The 16,004-nt window shown below is 38.1% G+C and overlaps 1 protein-coding gene across 1 annotated transcript; it reads right to left on the bottom strand.

The window, feature by feature from the left end:
- Nucleotides 1-2,107: 2,107 nt before the first annotated feature.
- RPRM (reprimo, TP53 dependent G2 arrest mediator homolog) lies at nt 2,108-4,133 on the bottom strand. The gene has a single exon (XM_043995125.1). It carries the CDS (start codon nt 3,720-3,722, stop codon nt 3,393-3,395), a length of 330 nt encoding a protein of 109 aa, XP_043851060.1. The 5' UTR covers nt 3,723-4,133; the 3' UTR covers nt 2,108-3,392.
- Nucleotides 4,134-16,004: the final 11,871 nt, after the last annotated feature.

The raw sequence follows: 16,004 nt of genomic DNA, 5'->3' as shown, positions 1-16,004 counted from the left end.
AGAAACTTAGTAGCTTTGTCATCCTACAGAATTCACTTAATCCTTCTGAGCTTCATTTCCTCAACTATCAAATTAGGGGGTTATACTTAGCCTGGTGGTCTCCTCCAGCTCCCAAACTATGGTTGTACCTTTAATCTCAAAGGAAATAGTAAATGTATGTCTTTTTCTCCCTGGAACCATTGGAACAATAGACTTGGTCTTCCTCATTAAGATACTGAGCAGGTAAATATTTAGTCCTTGGGGGCAGCTAGATGTTGAAGTGGTAAAGCACCGGCCCTGGATTCAGGAGTACCTGAGTTCAATTCCTGCCTCAGACACTTGACACTTACTAGCTGTGTGACCCTGGACAAGTCACTTAACCCTCATTGCCCTGCAAAAAAAAAATTAGCCCTTGAATACTAGGGCCAGAAGAGAATTGAGGTCATCTAGTCCAATAATCTCACTTTATTTTATTTATTTACTTTTTTGCAGGGCACTGAGGGTTAAGTGACTTGTCCAGAGTAACACAGCTAGTAAGTGTTAAGTGTCTGAGGCCGAATTTGAACTCAGGTCCTCCTGAATCCAGGGCTGGTGCTCTATCCACTGTACCACCTAGCTGCTCCCCCTCCAATCATCTAACTTTAAAGATAAGAAATTTGAGGCCAGATAAACAAAATGATTTGCTCGAGGTAACAGGGCCAAAATCAGATTGAAGATCTCCTGATTGCAAGACCAATGCTCTTACCACTATACCATACTATAGCAAGTTCCCTCTGTTAATTAAATTGTATGCTATTTCCCTAACAAGAGTGCTATACTTTTCTATGCCCCACCATTGGTAAAATGTAGTGAACAATAGATTTAAAAAATGTGCCCTTTGCATTTGAATATCTAGAACTCCAGGGAGGCCAATAAACTCAATTTTTTAAGCCAGATTTTCCATTAGCATTCAAAGTAACTACCTTGGGCTTAATGGCAAGATTTGCTAGAGGGTTAACAGGGACATTTGGCAGCCAGACAGGTCACTGACTAGCACTTGATAGGCAGTGTCATTGGGTCAATGACATTGTTTGTACCAGTTGCTCTTCTAGAATACGTGAAAAGCATTTCTAGAAATCAGTGTCACTCCAAAAATCTCCTGAAATCATTTATACTGTTCCTTAATCCTATGGAATTAATAATAGATCCTCTAGCTTCTTGTGGTATTCCAGGACCCTGCCCCATTTTTAAGGATTAACAGCACAAATTGTAAAGCTTAAGCTTCAGGAAATAGTTCCTGTTTGCCTTGTGCTTTGAAAAGTCACTGATTCCTGTTGCTAGTCATCAAAACTGGGCCAAATGCCCAGACCCAAATATGGCCTGTCCATGGGACTGACCACCTGTAGCTCCATCACTTTTTTCTGTTTTCCCTTTCTAGCTTTTGATGTATAAATTCCTTGCCTGCCCAGGTATTCAGGACCTTGGCTAACTCCTTTAACTACCATTTGCTGGGAAAGGAGCAGGCCATTTTTTTTTTCAAATTATATGTACATAGTTTAAATCTACCTGTGTGTCTCTGCATCTCTCTGTGTGACTGTGTTTGTACAGCTGTGCATATCTGTGTGTCTGTCTGTATATTTGGTGTGTTTATCTTTGTATGTCTTTCTTTCCCTCACCTCCCTCCCTCCTCTCTTTCTGTCTCCTCCTTTCCCAAAACCCACATTGATTTTTCTCTATAAAGAAAAAGAGAAACAGTGAATATTAGGTCAAGAGGCACCATAAGAATAGGTATCATTAGTTTGCCACAGGGAAAATCTTTTTCCCCCTTTTTATAAACCAACCAGCAAACAAAAAATATCCCATCAACTACTATAAAACATGTTTAGTGACGTTAGTTGGGGTAAAGTCACCTTCCCAGAAGACACCTAAGTCCTCTTTTCCTTTCATTAGCTTCTTAGCCCTGTTTCCCCAATGGATCAATGCAAGGAAGTCTGACCCTCCCAAGGCAGCTTCTTGAAGTTCTGTCTGACTCAGCCCTCACAGCCTAAATAAAATATTAAATAACGACGACAACAACAACGGTAACAACAACAAAAACGATGATGATGATTTAATCGAAAACAAAAGGATGCTGTGTCCAAATGCTTCCGTAACATTTACAAGGATTCTTGGCATTCTTTAAAATGTCAGATTGCTTCACTGTTCTGTCCTTTCCCTCAACCACTTGCCTTGTCCCTTTGACCTGTCTTCTTAACCCGAGTTCCCCAAGCCCAACTGTCCCCTCCCTACTCGTTTTCACCAAAGCACCCCTCTCCCTCACCGTCCTTTTCCTTAATCGCGGAAAAACCACTAGGAGGTTAGCAGAAGGAACATTTTTTTTTGAATATGCATTTATTACAGAAAATTTAAATAAAGGAAAAAAACCAAAATTGTGCCACACATCAAAGCACTTTTGCTGCATAAACCCGTGCAGTTCTCTCTCACATGCTACCCGTTCTGCTCCCCATGCCCCATGGGCCAACTCCAGGCCAGCCCTGCATACTACTATGGGCGTAGAAAAAGCAACGGTAGAAGACAATTCACAACATTCACATTCGCGGGTGTTGTTGTTTTTTCTTCCTTCCACTCCCCTTTTATCCCCTCTCTTCTCTAATGAAGCCCATTCCCCTATTAATCCCCTCTCCCTCAAGATGACAAAATTCCAAATCCACAGCCAAACAAAAAGGGTTGGTAAAAGACTTTTCAAATTTAAATATTATCTCTTAAGCAAAATATCCCTTAAAATAGTGCGCTACAATCAAAATGTAGTTACCGATTGTCCCCTCCAGTGGAGAGGGGACTGAATCTGGGAATGTTTGTTTGTTTGTTTTGCTTAGTTTGCATGTCGTAGTTGTGAAGTCTGTCGCGTTGTATATACATAGATCACATTTTTCGGAAGCACGGCTCCGGGCCAGCCGACTAGTCAGATCATTGCCGTGGGGATTCGGCTTTCCCATCCTACTTTCTTCACTTTCCCCAAGATCCAGTCCCCATACATGCAAGCTGAGATGCGTATCTCTCCCTTTGCCTGATCTCCTTTGGATCTCAGGCGACGGGACATCTCCCAACAACTAGAAAGTGATCGCCCATTGCTCTCCACCATCCTCCTCATCCCTTTCTTTCATTACTTTTTGCTGGACTGTCCCAGAAGTGCACAGAGGCTGGTGAAGTCTCTTCTTAGTGTGGGAGGCTTTCAAAGAACGGAGCGAGACTAAGAGGTCGCTTCATCCCTTAGGTAGAAGAGACAGTGACCGAAGCAGCAGCCGAAGAATCATTTAGGAGGCTATCACTCCGACAAGTTTCTTTCGCCAGATCTCAGATGGTTGAGAGGCGCAGTTGTGTTTGGCAAGGTGGGTAGGACGGGGGGGAACAAGCTGTGGCAAAGGAGCGGAAGATCAGTAAGGTCCCACAACCACCGCCTCCACTTCCTTGGATGGTCGCCTATCCTTCACTAGGAAGTTGATCATCCCCTCTGACTTGATGAGCAGGTTGCAGCCTAGGAAGAAGATGCCAAAGACAACGGTGAGCGACAGGACGCACATAACCGCTATCTGTACCACTCGCATAATGTACAGACTCCGTTCATCCTGCCCGCTCTCCCCGAAGCCATCGTCTGTCACCACGGACGCCTGGGTACAGCAGCGCAGGACCCTCTCCAATGAGTCGCTGCTGTTGGCCAAGAAGAGGCCGGCCGCTTCGGTCTGGTTGCCCAGCACGGGATTCATTGCGCTCCCGGGCGCGCCGGGTGGCGCCGGGTCGGAAGGGGTGGAGAGTAGGGTGGAGGGAGAGGAACAGGTGTCCCCGGGGGTGGTGCTCCGATACGGACACTCTGGAACGTCCAACACTGCTTTCTTCGTCTCTTTTGCAAACTACGACGGTCCCCGGGTTCTGGGAGTTTCCAAGAGCCTCTGTGGTACCACCAACTGCTACAGCTTCCTTCCAACAACAGCTTCTGCCAAGGTTCTGCTCTCTCCTTTCCTGCTCGCCCGGGGGCTGTTATAAGTTGGCTGGGTTGGGAAAGGACTGACCGTGGGAGGTGTTGGAAGCTAAGGGGTGGTTGCTCCGATGAAAGAGCGACCCCTCCTGGTCGAGGCTGGTCTCTACAGCAGTTTAGATTGAATTTTTAGGGAAGCACTAAAAGAGCGGTTTGTCTCTCTTCCACAGTCTCCCCTTTCCAACTCTGTGGGCCAGGGAAGGATCAATGCACACTTTTCGTTTGATGGATGATTGGAGGTGTGTGTGTGTGTGTGTGTGTGTGTGTGTGTGTGTGTGTGTGTGTGTGTGTGTGTGTGTGTGTGTGTGAGAGAGAGAGAGAGAGAGAGAGAGAGAGAGAGAGAGAGAGAGAGAGAGAGAGAGAAGGAGAGAGGGAGAGAGGGAGGGAGGGAGAGGGAGCTACAACCAGGTAAAACTTCCAGAGGAACTGGGTTATATGCACTTTTTGTGTCTGTCCTTTGTCTCTCCGCCCCTCTAACCCCTTGTGGGGAATAAAGGTGGAAATATATTGCAGGTGCCAGATGGTCCCTGTATCTACAGAGATCTGCCTGATCTATGCCTCCCTCTCACCCAGCATAACTTCTCCAGGGACCAGAAAAGAATTTTAATTGAGCAGGGGTGAAACGGAGGTCCTTAAGCAAACAAAACCGGGGTTTGCATTTTACAAAAGGAATAGGAGAAAGTCCAGATAGGGTGGGGGGTGGGGTGTTGTTCAATTTTGTTGTTATTGTTTGTTATTTGGAATATAAAGGATTACTTTGATGTGGTGGGGCAGAGTAAGTCTGTGAATCAACTAGCCTACTACTAGCCTAGCATTTATTGATGGTCTACTATGTTGCAGGCTCAGATTTGAGCATTGGGGATAAAAAAGAAAGGCAACAGACAGTAACTACTCTCTAGGCTCACGCCCTAGTTGTGGAAATACATGAAAACAACTGTATAGAAAGAACATGTATTTTTATCTATCTCTCCGAGATGGTGATTAAGAAATTGAGGAGATGCTGTCAGTTGTGGAATGAATGAACAAATCGTAGTATATGATTATGGCAGAATACTATTGTTCTATAAGAAATGATGAGTTGGATGGTTTCAGAAAAAAACTGGGAAGACTTATCTGAACTAATAAAAATTGAAATGAGGAGAACAGGAGACCATTGTACACAGTAAGTGGTATTGTAATGATGATCAACTGTGAAAGACTTAGCTACTCTGATCCAAGACAATTCCACAGGAATCATGACGAAAAATGCCATCCATCTCCAGAGAGAGAACTGATGAACTTCGAGTGCAGATTGGAGCATACTTGTTTCACTTTCTTTATTTTTCTTTCGTTTTTGCAACATGGCTAATATGTAACTGTTTTGCGTGGTATCACATGTATAATTGATACATTGAATGTCTTGTTAATGGGGGGAAGAGCTGAAGCAAGGGAGAGAATTTGGAACTCAAAATGAAAATGAATATTTTTTTTATTTTAAAGAAAAGAGATCTTTGGTAGCTTTGGAGAGAGCATTTTCAGTTGAATGATGAGGTATGAAGCCAGACTGCAGAGTTATTAAGAGAGTGAGGGGGGAAAAAAAGGAACTGGAAGCACCAATTGCAGACAGCCTTTTTGAAAGGCAGGTGTTTCCAAATTGATAATTGAATCTTCTCTGATGACATTTTTAGAAGACACAAGCATTTAGGTTACTCAAATTCAGACCCTTTACTTGGTTGAGACCTTGGAAATGTCTTCAAAACTCCTTCACCAAACAGTTGGAACTTTCATTGATAATTTGTGAGTACTTCATTGTGGGGACATTAGTCATTGTATCTTGAACTCAGAAACTAGACAATCAGGTTGGAAGAGATGAAAGCAGCATAAATGATATTATAGGAAAAGTGGTTACAGAAGACAGTGTAAAACAGTGTGCCAAATTGCACAGTACAAACTACATGTTATAAAAGCATCCAGAAAAGGGAAATATTAGTTGAGGCTCTAACTAGAGGAGGAAACCATCAAGAAAAAAATTAGACTATAGTTGGCCCTTGAAAAATTGGTATGATTTGGATAAAGTAGAGTGGAGGGGGCATAATAGTTTCACTATGTGTTCAAAAGAAAACAAATGCTTTATTCAATAATCCATATTAATTACTATATAAGCTTTATCAGAACAAAACCTTTATTTCTTTTCTTCTGTATAGCCTCTGCCTTTGGATAAGCTGATGCATATCAAATTGAATATAATGCAGCACTATATACATGAAGAAGTTTACAAAATAGTGTACAGTAAAACTATGATGCTTGAGGGCATGCATAATATACACAACGTTGCAGATGGTAGTATTTCAGGTTCCAAATAAAATTCCACCTTCTGAGAGAAGTCTTTCTTGATACCTGTTAATACTGGTATCTTCATGTAATATTATCTCCAATTTATCCTACCTGTATCTTGTTTATATTTTGTTGCTGGTCTCTTGCCTCTTCCAGTAGACTGAATTATTGTCTTTGTATCCCCAGTGGTTAGCATAGTACCTCACACATAGTAGGTGCTTAATATATGCATGTTCACTTTACACCTGATTAGGGCTTTCCAAATTATGCCTCTACATACCTGGAGGGAGGCTAAGGTATAAATACATCTATTGCATATCATAGAGTTATAGATTTAGAACTGTAAGGGACCTTAGAAGACATCTAGTCCAATTCCCTAAGTTTATGTGTGAGGAAACTGAGGCCTATATGAAGTTATTTCCTCCTGGACACATAGTAAATAGTAGAGGTAAGACTGAATGTACATTTCCTGATTTCACATCCAGGAATCTATTCATTATGCTGAGAAGTGAGGTGAGTGATTTATAGGAATTCAACATTTATCAAGTATCTGCCTATAAAACATGCCATTTTACTGTTTTATTATTATATTTACCAAAGTTGGGCAGCTAGGTGGCGCAGTGGATAAAGCACCAGCCTTGAATTCAGGAGGACCTGAGTTCAAATCTGACCTCAGACACTTGACACTTACTAGCTGTGTGACCCTGGGCAAGTCACTTAACCCTCATTGCCCCGCAAAAAAAAAAAATAATAATAAATAATAATATTTATCAAAGTGTTTGCATACAAACCGCCAAGTTCTGTTGAATTTTTTGGTAATAATCATTTAGCCTGAAGTCACAATTCATATGTATGTCTTAGAATACTCTAGCATTCTGTGGATCATCTTATGTTGAAGTCATTAGAAAAATCCGATTTTTAACATTCTAATAACCTTTGCCCCTGAATGATGAAACTCTAATTTCTCTCTCTCTCTCTCTCTCTCTCTCTCTCTCTCTCTCTCTCTCTCTCTCTCTCTCTCTCTCTCTCTCTCTCTCTCCCCACCTCCACCATGAAATAACATGGCATCAAGCCAAAGCCAAGAAGAGTGGTAGGAATGGTAAATAACTACCTGTAGTATAATAGGCAAAGAGTCCAACAGAATACATTTTACATTACTTTTTATAAATGCACATAATCTTAATTTTTTCAATTAAAAAGCATTTTATTCATTTCCCTTCTCCTGCCCCCATTGAGGAAAAGAAAATTAACTTGTGACAAATAAATTTCCATATTGGCCATGTCCATAAAAGTGTGTCTCGTATATTTTGGGTTCATTATTTCTCTGTTGGGAGATGGGTAGCATGCTTCACCATCAGTTTTCTGTAATTGTGATTAGTTATTGCATTGAACAAAATTCTTTAGTCTTTCAAAACTGTGTTTAAAATGTTGTTGCTATATAAATTGTTCTCCTGGTTCTACTTACTTTACTGTGCATTGGGGTTCATGCAAGTCTTCTATCTCTTTCCTCATTTCTTATAACACAAAAGCATTTCATTGCATTCATGAACCATGTTTTTTAGCTATTCCCCAATTTTAGGAAACCCCTTTACTTTCCAGTAGATCTATTATATGTATTTTTGAATATATGGGTTCTTTTCTTCTTTCTTTAATCTCTTTGGGTATATAGGGCTAATGATGGCATAATAGTACCATTGAATGAAAAGGTATGTAGAGTCTAGTAACTTTTTGAGAATGGCTCCAGAGAACCATTAGAGAATTATTTTCCAGAATGGCTGAATCAATTAACAACTCCACCAGCTGTGCACTGATATATCTGTTTTTCTACAACCCTTCCAACATTGGTGATTTCCTTTTCTGTCACTTTTGTCAATCTGATGGATTAGACGTAGAACCTCAGTTCCTTTCATTTTTCATTTCTCTAGTAAAGATTTAGAACATTTTAATGTAGCTATTGATAGCTTAGCTTTCTTTCTTTGAAAAGTTCCTATTGATAGCATTTGTCAATTTATCAAATGGAGAATGTGTCTTATAAATTTGAATAGTTTTGTATATTTCTTATAAATGAGATGTTTATCAGAGAAACTTGCTATAATATCTTTTCTGTTTTAATGGCATTTTTTTTAATGAAGGCATTTGTTTTGTAATTAATCAAGTAGCATGTACCACTATGAGGGTTCAAATATCCAGTGGACAGTAGCACCACAGAATGCCCAATTTCTTAACATGGGGAAACAAATTTCAAACCTTACTTTAAACACAGAGGGGCTGCTTGGCATAGTGAACAGAGATTAGGCTTTGGAATCATGTGAATTTGGGTTTAAGGCCAGCTTCTGACCCTTGCCATGTGGCCCTGGGAAAGTCAAAACCTTTCAGTGCTCCCATCTAATTCTCTAAGGTTATAAACTGCCAAATAGACACTGAGTAGAGTAAGTTACTCACTAAGGATTCCTTATCCTAATTGAAGCATAAATCCTCTACAAAATAAATATAAAAATACTCAGATGCAAAAGTTATTTGTCATCCCTCTACTTTAGGAAATAAGATGGCAATAACAATGAGCCTAGGATTAGTGGTAGGAAATTTCAATTCAATTTACCAAACCGTCATTAATATGCAGGGTACTAGTAAGCTACCAACACAAAGACCAAAAAAATGACATGATCTTGTCTTCAGAGAGTTTGTATTTTACAGCCAGAGTTCATTCAGAACTCATCACTACACTTCTCCTTTAGTGTGTGTTTGAGGTGTGTGTGTGTGTGTGTGTGTGTGTGTGTGTGTGTGTGTGTGTGTGTGTGTGTAGATGGAGAGCTGTGTAAAGGAATATTATCCTCTGCTTCCTTTGCTTGTCCTTTTCTTTGTAAATTTGAATGGGCACCCAGGCCTCTCTTTTTGTATCCTCTTCTCCCAAATCTTAGGAAAGATTCAAAGATAGAAGCAGGTGATAATTAAAAGTCCTGTTTCATTTCTTTATTTTTAAGATGGCTGATTGTGTCGGTGTAGATATTCCTTCTACCATTAGAGATATCAACCTAACTATCACTTAGAAGATGTTCTTTGATGTTTTCTGTGGATAATGACCCCATCTGGCAGCAGGGTAGGTGACAAATCAATTTACAAAAATTCAGATTTATTTAAAAAAACAAGAAGAATTAATGGGGAATGGGGGAAATTGGAAGGAGTGATGATTATTCTTGTGATAAATATTCTTTGCTTTATAATTATATACCTCTATCAAATCATATATCATATTGAATCATGTCATTTTATATTACATATCACATTCTAATATGACTTTTAATGCTATATTCCTCTAAACATAGAACATTTCAGGTTAACTTAAATTGTTAATTTTCAATTAGGGCTGGCTCTGTATTCACTGTCTGTATATGAATATGCATAAGTATATGTGTTTTTGTATGTATGCACAAATATGTATATGCCCATGTATATATATATATGCTTATGTATGTATACATGATGCATATGTAATATATGTACATTTCTAGGTATCCTTATGTTTATATGTATATGAACATGTATATAATTCTATATGCATACGTATACATTGAATTATACATGTACCCATATGCTTATTTACATATGCATACATTATCTGCATATGCATGATTATGTGCATGTGTGTTTTAATTAACTGAATAACATACATATATAGACACAGACCCACATATATACTCACACTTCAAATTCTATTTAAGCTCTTAGAAGAAACAATGTCTTCTTTTTTCTGTTAATTAAATAATATTTAAGTCTATTTCACAATAAAACAAACTTAAGAGGCAGCATAAAAAAGTGGATAAAGAGTTGGCATAGTAGTCAGGTTCAATTCTTTCCTCTGCCACGTGCTTCCTGTGTGACTTTGGGTGAATTACCTAACCTTTCAGTGCCCAAGGAAACTAAAGACTTTAATTACACACCTGATTTGGTAGAGATAATTTCCTTATCTGGCAGTTCTTGATATCAATAAAATCACAGATCTGCTCTCTATGCCCAAAATCCCCCTCCAAAACCCCATATTTATTAAATATCAATTCTGTGTAAAGCATAGTGGTGGATGATAGGAATGTACAGAGCTTAGGGAAATCTCTGTCCTCATGGAGATTTTTTCTTTTTTTTGCAGGGCAATGAGGGTTAAGTGACTTGCCCAGGGTCACACAGCTAGTACGTGTCAAGTGTCTGAGGCCGGAATTGAACTCAGGTACTCCTGAATCCAGGGCCGGTGCTTTACCACCTCATGAAGATTTTAATCTAGTAAGGGGACCAGACATATATTCAAACAACTACAATATCTGATACAACATGATTGAGAAACACATGATAATGGATAAATAGGCTAACTTTGGAATCAGGAAGATGTAGAATCAAGTCCTGCCTCTTTCATTTAACCTCTCAGTTCCTGAGACAACCCTTTAAAATCAGGGGGTTTTAACCTTTTTTGTATCATGGTCTCCCTTGGCTTGGAGAAATCTGTGGACATGATCTCAGATTAATGTGGTTTTTTAATAAACCTTTTTATTAAAGTTTCGAGTTCCAAATTCTATTTCTCCTTCCCTCCCTCTCGTCCTCTCTCCCTAAAGCCAATAAGCAATGACATAGAGGTTACACATGTTCACTTATGTAAAACAAGATTAATGTTTTAAGTGCATAAAATAAACTATATAGGGTTAAAAAAGGAACCTATTATATTGAAATACAATTATATAAAAGCATTCAAATCCACAAGTTAAGAAACCCAACCTCATATTATAAGTTATAGAAGAGTGGCTGATGTGCATCTGTGGAAGGAGTTTATAAACTGAAAGTTCCCTATACTGATAAAATCACAGGTGTCAGTTCCCCCCTAAGCACCTCCCCCCCAAAAAAGATAGACTGTTACAGGCTAAGCTAATTCTAACAATGCTAAATCTCTCAAATAAGATAATAATTGGAAAGTGCTTCAAACTGTGCCTGGCATATAATAAGAGCTATATAAATGTTAGGTGTTTTGTTAACTATTATTAAAGTTCTTTGGAAGTCTTTGTGGAAGAGGGACCATTGGATTTGAGATTTAAAAGATTAGTAGAAATAGAGCCCATGAAGAGAGAAGTAGGAGTCATTGAGAAGAGTATGTATGAGCAAAAGGATGGAGACATTTTTAATTTCTTTGACAATGTAACCTTTGCACAACTTGAGGCTGAAAAAATATTATTTGGATTGAGTGTGAAGAATGGATTGGAGAATCCAGGTTTGAGGAGGCATAAAAAAGTAAAATAATGTCCCTTCTTCTTCCTAGTTTATTTAAAATGCATCCCTATTGGTGAAAACCACCCCCAATCTGTTTACTTGTTCCTTTGGGCGAATCTTAGAGACTAGGTTCTCATAAGAAAAAACTCTTTAATTCAGATTTGTCTTAGTGGACCACATTATGAAATGATGTGAGTAAGGACCCTGATGCCCTCTTCTGTTCATTTTTTTTCCAGCTGCCAAGATGAAGTACAGATAAAGGCTGAAATAATTCACCTTCCAAGTTCAACTATAAAAAGCCCTGACTACAGTACATGGCATAGAGGTTTCAGTATGATACATTGTAGGCCTGTCACAGTCTATTTTTAGATCTGCAGGCTGTGCATTTTTTTTTTTTGCTTCCACAGAACTGTCATTATTTTTACCCTGAGATTTTTGGGGCCAATCTTAGAAGTCCACTAGGTTTGAGACAGCCAGTTCTATTGTAGAAAGAGTACTGGATTTACAATTGGAGAATCTGAATTTGAATCCTGATAGTGCCATTTATTAACTTTGTGACCTTGGGCAAATCACTTAAATACTTTCCATTTTACTTTTCCCAATTTCAAAATAAGGGCGATATCTCAGCTTCTAATTAAAAACAAAAAACAAACAGAAAACAGATGTCATAAAAAAATAGAAAGGAGGCATGAACCTGGCTAAGACTTAAGTATGGGTACAGCCTTGGGGCTGCAAGCATTTCTGAGCAAAAAGTTAATAAGGAAAGGAATAAAGATTAAGAAATAAAAAAGTATATTGCTTTTTGTATATATAGAAGATTAACCTGGGGCAACATCTTATATCTTTTGAAATTTGGAGACACAGCAAGACAACAAATATCTATATTCAGATTTACCAAACCAGGGAAGAGAACAAATGATCAGATGATCAGATCAACTGTTTCTGGTCCTTGAACTGAGAGTGTAAGTTAGTCTTCCTTTAAAAAAAAAATAAACTAATTGTTTACTGAGGATAATTACCAAACATTTACTATGTTCCTGGCACCATTTATATGACTCCAAAGTATAAGAGCTTCCCATAATGGAACACTTCACATCTTTTTTTTTTTTCCCTTTGGTGAGGCAATTGGGGTTAAGTGACTTGCTCAGGGTCACACAGCTAGTGTGTTAAGTGTCTGAGGCCAGATTTTAACTCAGGTACTCCTGACTCCAGGGCCGGTGCTCTATCCACTGTGCCACCTAGCCGCCCCAACACTTCACATCTTAATTAGGTATGTGTGACTTTGAGGAAATCATTTAACATCTCTATACTTAAGTTCCTTCATCTGTTAAATGGGAATAATAATGGTTTCTTTGACCACTTAACTAGAATTGAAGAATTTAATGTTAAATGAACCAGCAGGCTTCTTGTGATTCAAACTTTACTTGAGTATCAATTTCCTGTATATCATTGTTGATAAGTGCTCATCAAGCCTGTATAGGAAAACCTCCAATTAGGGGAATCTATAATCCACAGAGTGAGTCATTCTACTTTCGGGCAGCCCTCATTGTCAGGAATGTTTCCATTATACCCAGACCATATCTGCCTCCCTACTACTTCTACCCTTGAACCCTTGTTCTGCCCTCTAGGGTGAAGCAGAATTAGTCTAACCCCTTTTCCACATGACAATTATTATGGCTTTCCCCACATCCAAGTCTTCTCCTTAGGCTAAACATCCTCAATTCTTTTCATAAGAAATCTATGTTGATCCGATTAAAGAATGGGTAAAAAGAAATTTGAAAAGTATGAATGACTATATGATGGCAAAGTTTCTTTAGATGCCATCATATATTAAACATATTAAATTTGTTCTATATTATCCTACATTTTTCTTGGGGTACCAGTGAAGGAATTAACTTCTCTTAGTTAGAAATCTATTTTGCAATGAGCAAAGGGGAGAGGTCTCTTTTAAGTCATTTTACTTGAGGGAACAGGGTTTAAACTTTTGGAAATTTCAATTCCCATTTCTTTATGAACCATTGTACTTGGAAATGGCTTTACTCAATATGCATAAATGTGGGTGAAATGAATAAGCAGAAGCAATTTCTATATATTGTATATCTAATCTATCCTAAATACCTTTACAAAATCTCTATAACTTATCCCTTTGGTGTTTGGGGGAGACTTGTGACCTGGATCGGGAGGCTACCTCACCCAAAGAATTAGAGGCTCATCATGAATCTTGTCAAATACAAAGAGATTCATTAGGAGAGGAATATATGGCTGGGGAACAATGAGATATGGCATTCCAAAAAATTAATATGATTAAAATGGCTGTGGCTTCCGAGAATAAGGTGAAGAGTATTGTTTTTTAACCTTTTCAGACTACATATCTAATACTGTGTTCAGCAATGGGCACTACAGTTTAGGAAGATAATAATAAAATGAAGAACATGGAGTGACAAGTAACCAAATTAGTGAAGATTCTTTAGTTGATCCCATATGAAGATTGACTTCAGAGGGCAGAACTAGAAGCAATAATCAGAAGTTGAAAATAATCACATTTAGGATTCACATAAGGAAAAAAAATTCCTAAAAACTGGAACTATTGCAAATTGAAATCAGTTACCTCAGGAGAAAGTGTATGTCCCCCCTCAATGGAGGTCTTCAAATAAAGGCAGAATAATTGATTGATAAATTTTGTAGTCATGATTTGTTTTTGATTATGGCTTCAACTGGATGACTACTAATGTGCCTTCCAACTTTTTTATGTGATTGTATGATTCTTTGAGAACTCATATATGTAGCTCATCTAGGTCTGGTGACTTGAACTTACTAAGGGCAGAGTGGTACTCTAATAGTTCCTCCCTATTTATTCTGGATATTAACTCTCTATTAGTCTATTTTGTTCTACCATTTCCAAATAAACAAAAACCAATTGAATAGTTTTCTTCTCTCCACTGACCATTATCATTGTCATCCTATTTAGCATATGATAAGATCCAATCCCTTCAGTGAGCCTCCTTTTCTCCCCCCACTGAAGTAAAACTTAAAAACAAACTTTTGTAGTATCCTAGATTTTACTTGCCAGCTTTAATTCATTTTGAGCTTTAGTTCACCGGGCACAATTTTGATAGGACTATGTTACAGGTTTTTCTTATCATCAGCTTCCTTCTCTTGCTTCCATATGTTTTTGTTCCTATATTTTAGACTGTCATCTAGAAATCTACATCCCATTCTCAGACACCATCTTCTTCACTATTTACTTCAAAAATCTGGCTTGCTCTTTTGAAGCCCTTGCCTATGAATCAAAAGGATTGATACTAGTTATTCCTAAATTCTTCATTTCCTTTCTCAAGGATTCATAATTCTTAGGATTTTTTTCTAGATTGCTCTGTCAACATATATAAATATATGTATTTATATACATTTACATATACATATATTTATATAACAACAAAATCAATCTCCAGAAATGAATAGTAGCCATAAGTTTTCAAGAGTCTATGAGATTTTTCATCACATCTTGAAGACACGCCTTGTGAAGATAACACACTTTTCTGTTGGTATTGTCAGGTCAACAAATAGCTATCTCTGCATCCCTCAGTCAGAAGTTACCAATCAGTATTATTTGTGACTACCATGTGATAAGGGATCAGCTGTGGATCAACCTCAGTATTTGTCAGAGTGGCAAGATCTCCCTCCTGTTTGGGAAGAATTTAATTTTTATTCTTTAGTTCCACATATAGAGTTGTCCTTTCCCCCCACTTTCTCATTTGTCTCACTGTTTCAAGATCTAATGTTATGAGAAAAAGGACCAAACAAGTCTATTGACATCATCCTGAGGCAGGAAAGGAGAAGAGAATAAGCACTTATATAACATTTATGTTGTTATGTTATGTTACATAGAACATTTATGTTCAATTGACACTTCAGATGCTTTTTGGTCTTTGTTTTTAAACTAAATAAATTTTCCCCTTTTCTTTTTATTATTGTTTTTATGATTTTCATTATTAATTATATTAATTAATATATTGATAAATTATTAATAGCAAGCATTTATGTAGCACTTTAAGATTATGGTGATATCTATATCTATATCTATATATAAAATCTCATTTAACTTCACAACAGCCCTATGAGGGAGGTGCTATTAATATCCCCATTTTACCAAGGGAGAAACTAAGTCTAAGTGATTTGCCCAGGCTCACATAGCTATTAAGTATCTGAGGAATGATTTACATTCACGTCTTCCTAACTCCAAGTCTCTCACTCTCTGAACTATACCACCTACTTACCTGCCTACCTACCTATGAAATACTTTATTCTTCTTTTTTGCATTGAGCTTTCAAAAGTCACCACATCCTTTTCCGAATCATCAAAAATGCACCAAATGCCCAAAGCATTCTTTTCCTTCTCTTTTCGATGAGAGAGCAGTCTTCATTTTGAGCATAGATAACAATTATTTGGCCATGGC

This window comes from Dromiciops gliroides, chromosome 3 (genome assembly GCF_019393635.1).
Source record: "Dromiciops gliroides isolate mDroGli1 chromosome 3, mDroGli1.pri, whole genome shotgun sequence".
Classification (NCBI taxonomy): Eukaryota; Metazoa; Chordata; class Mammalia; order Microbiotheria; family Microbiotheriidae; genus Dromiciops; species Dromiciops gliroides.
This window is presented reverse-complemented; position numbering and strand designations above follow the sequence as displayed.

What these genes read in the sequence shown, in the direction of transcription:
- RPRM (XM_043995125.1), bottom strand. Translation starts at nt 3,722, where the DNA reads ATGAATCCCGTGCTGGGCAACCAGACCGAAGCGGCCGGCCTCTTCTTG.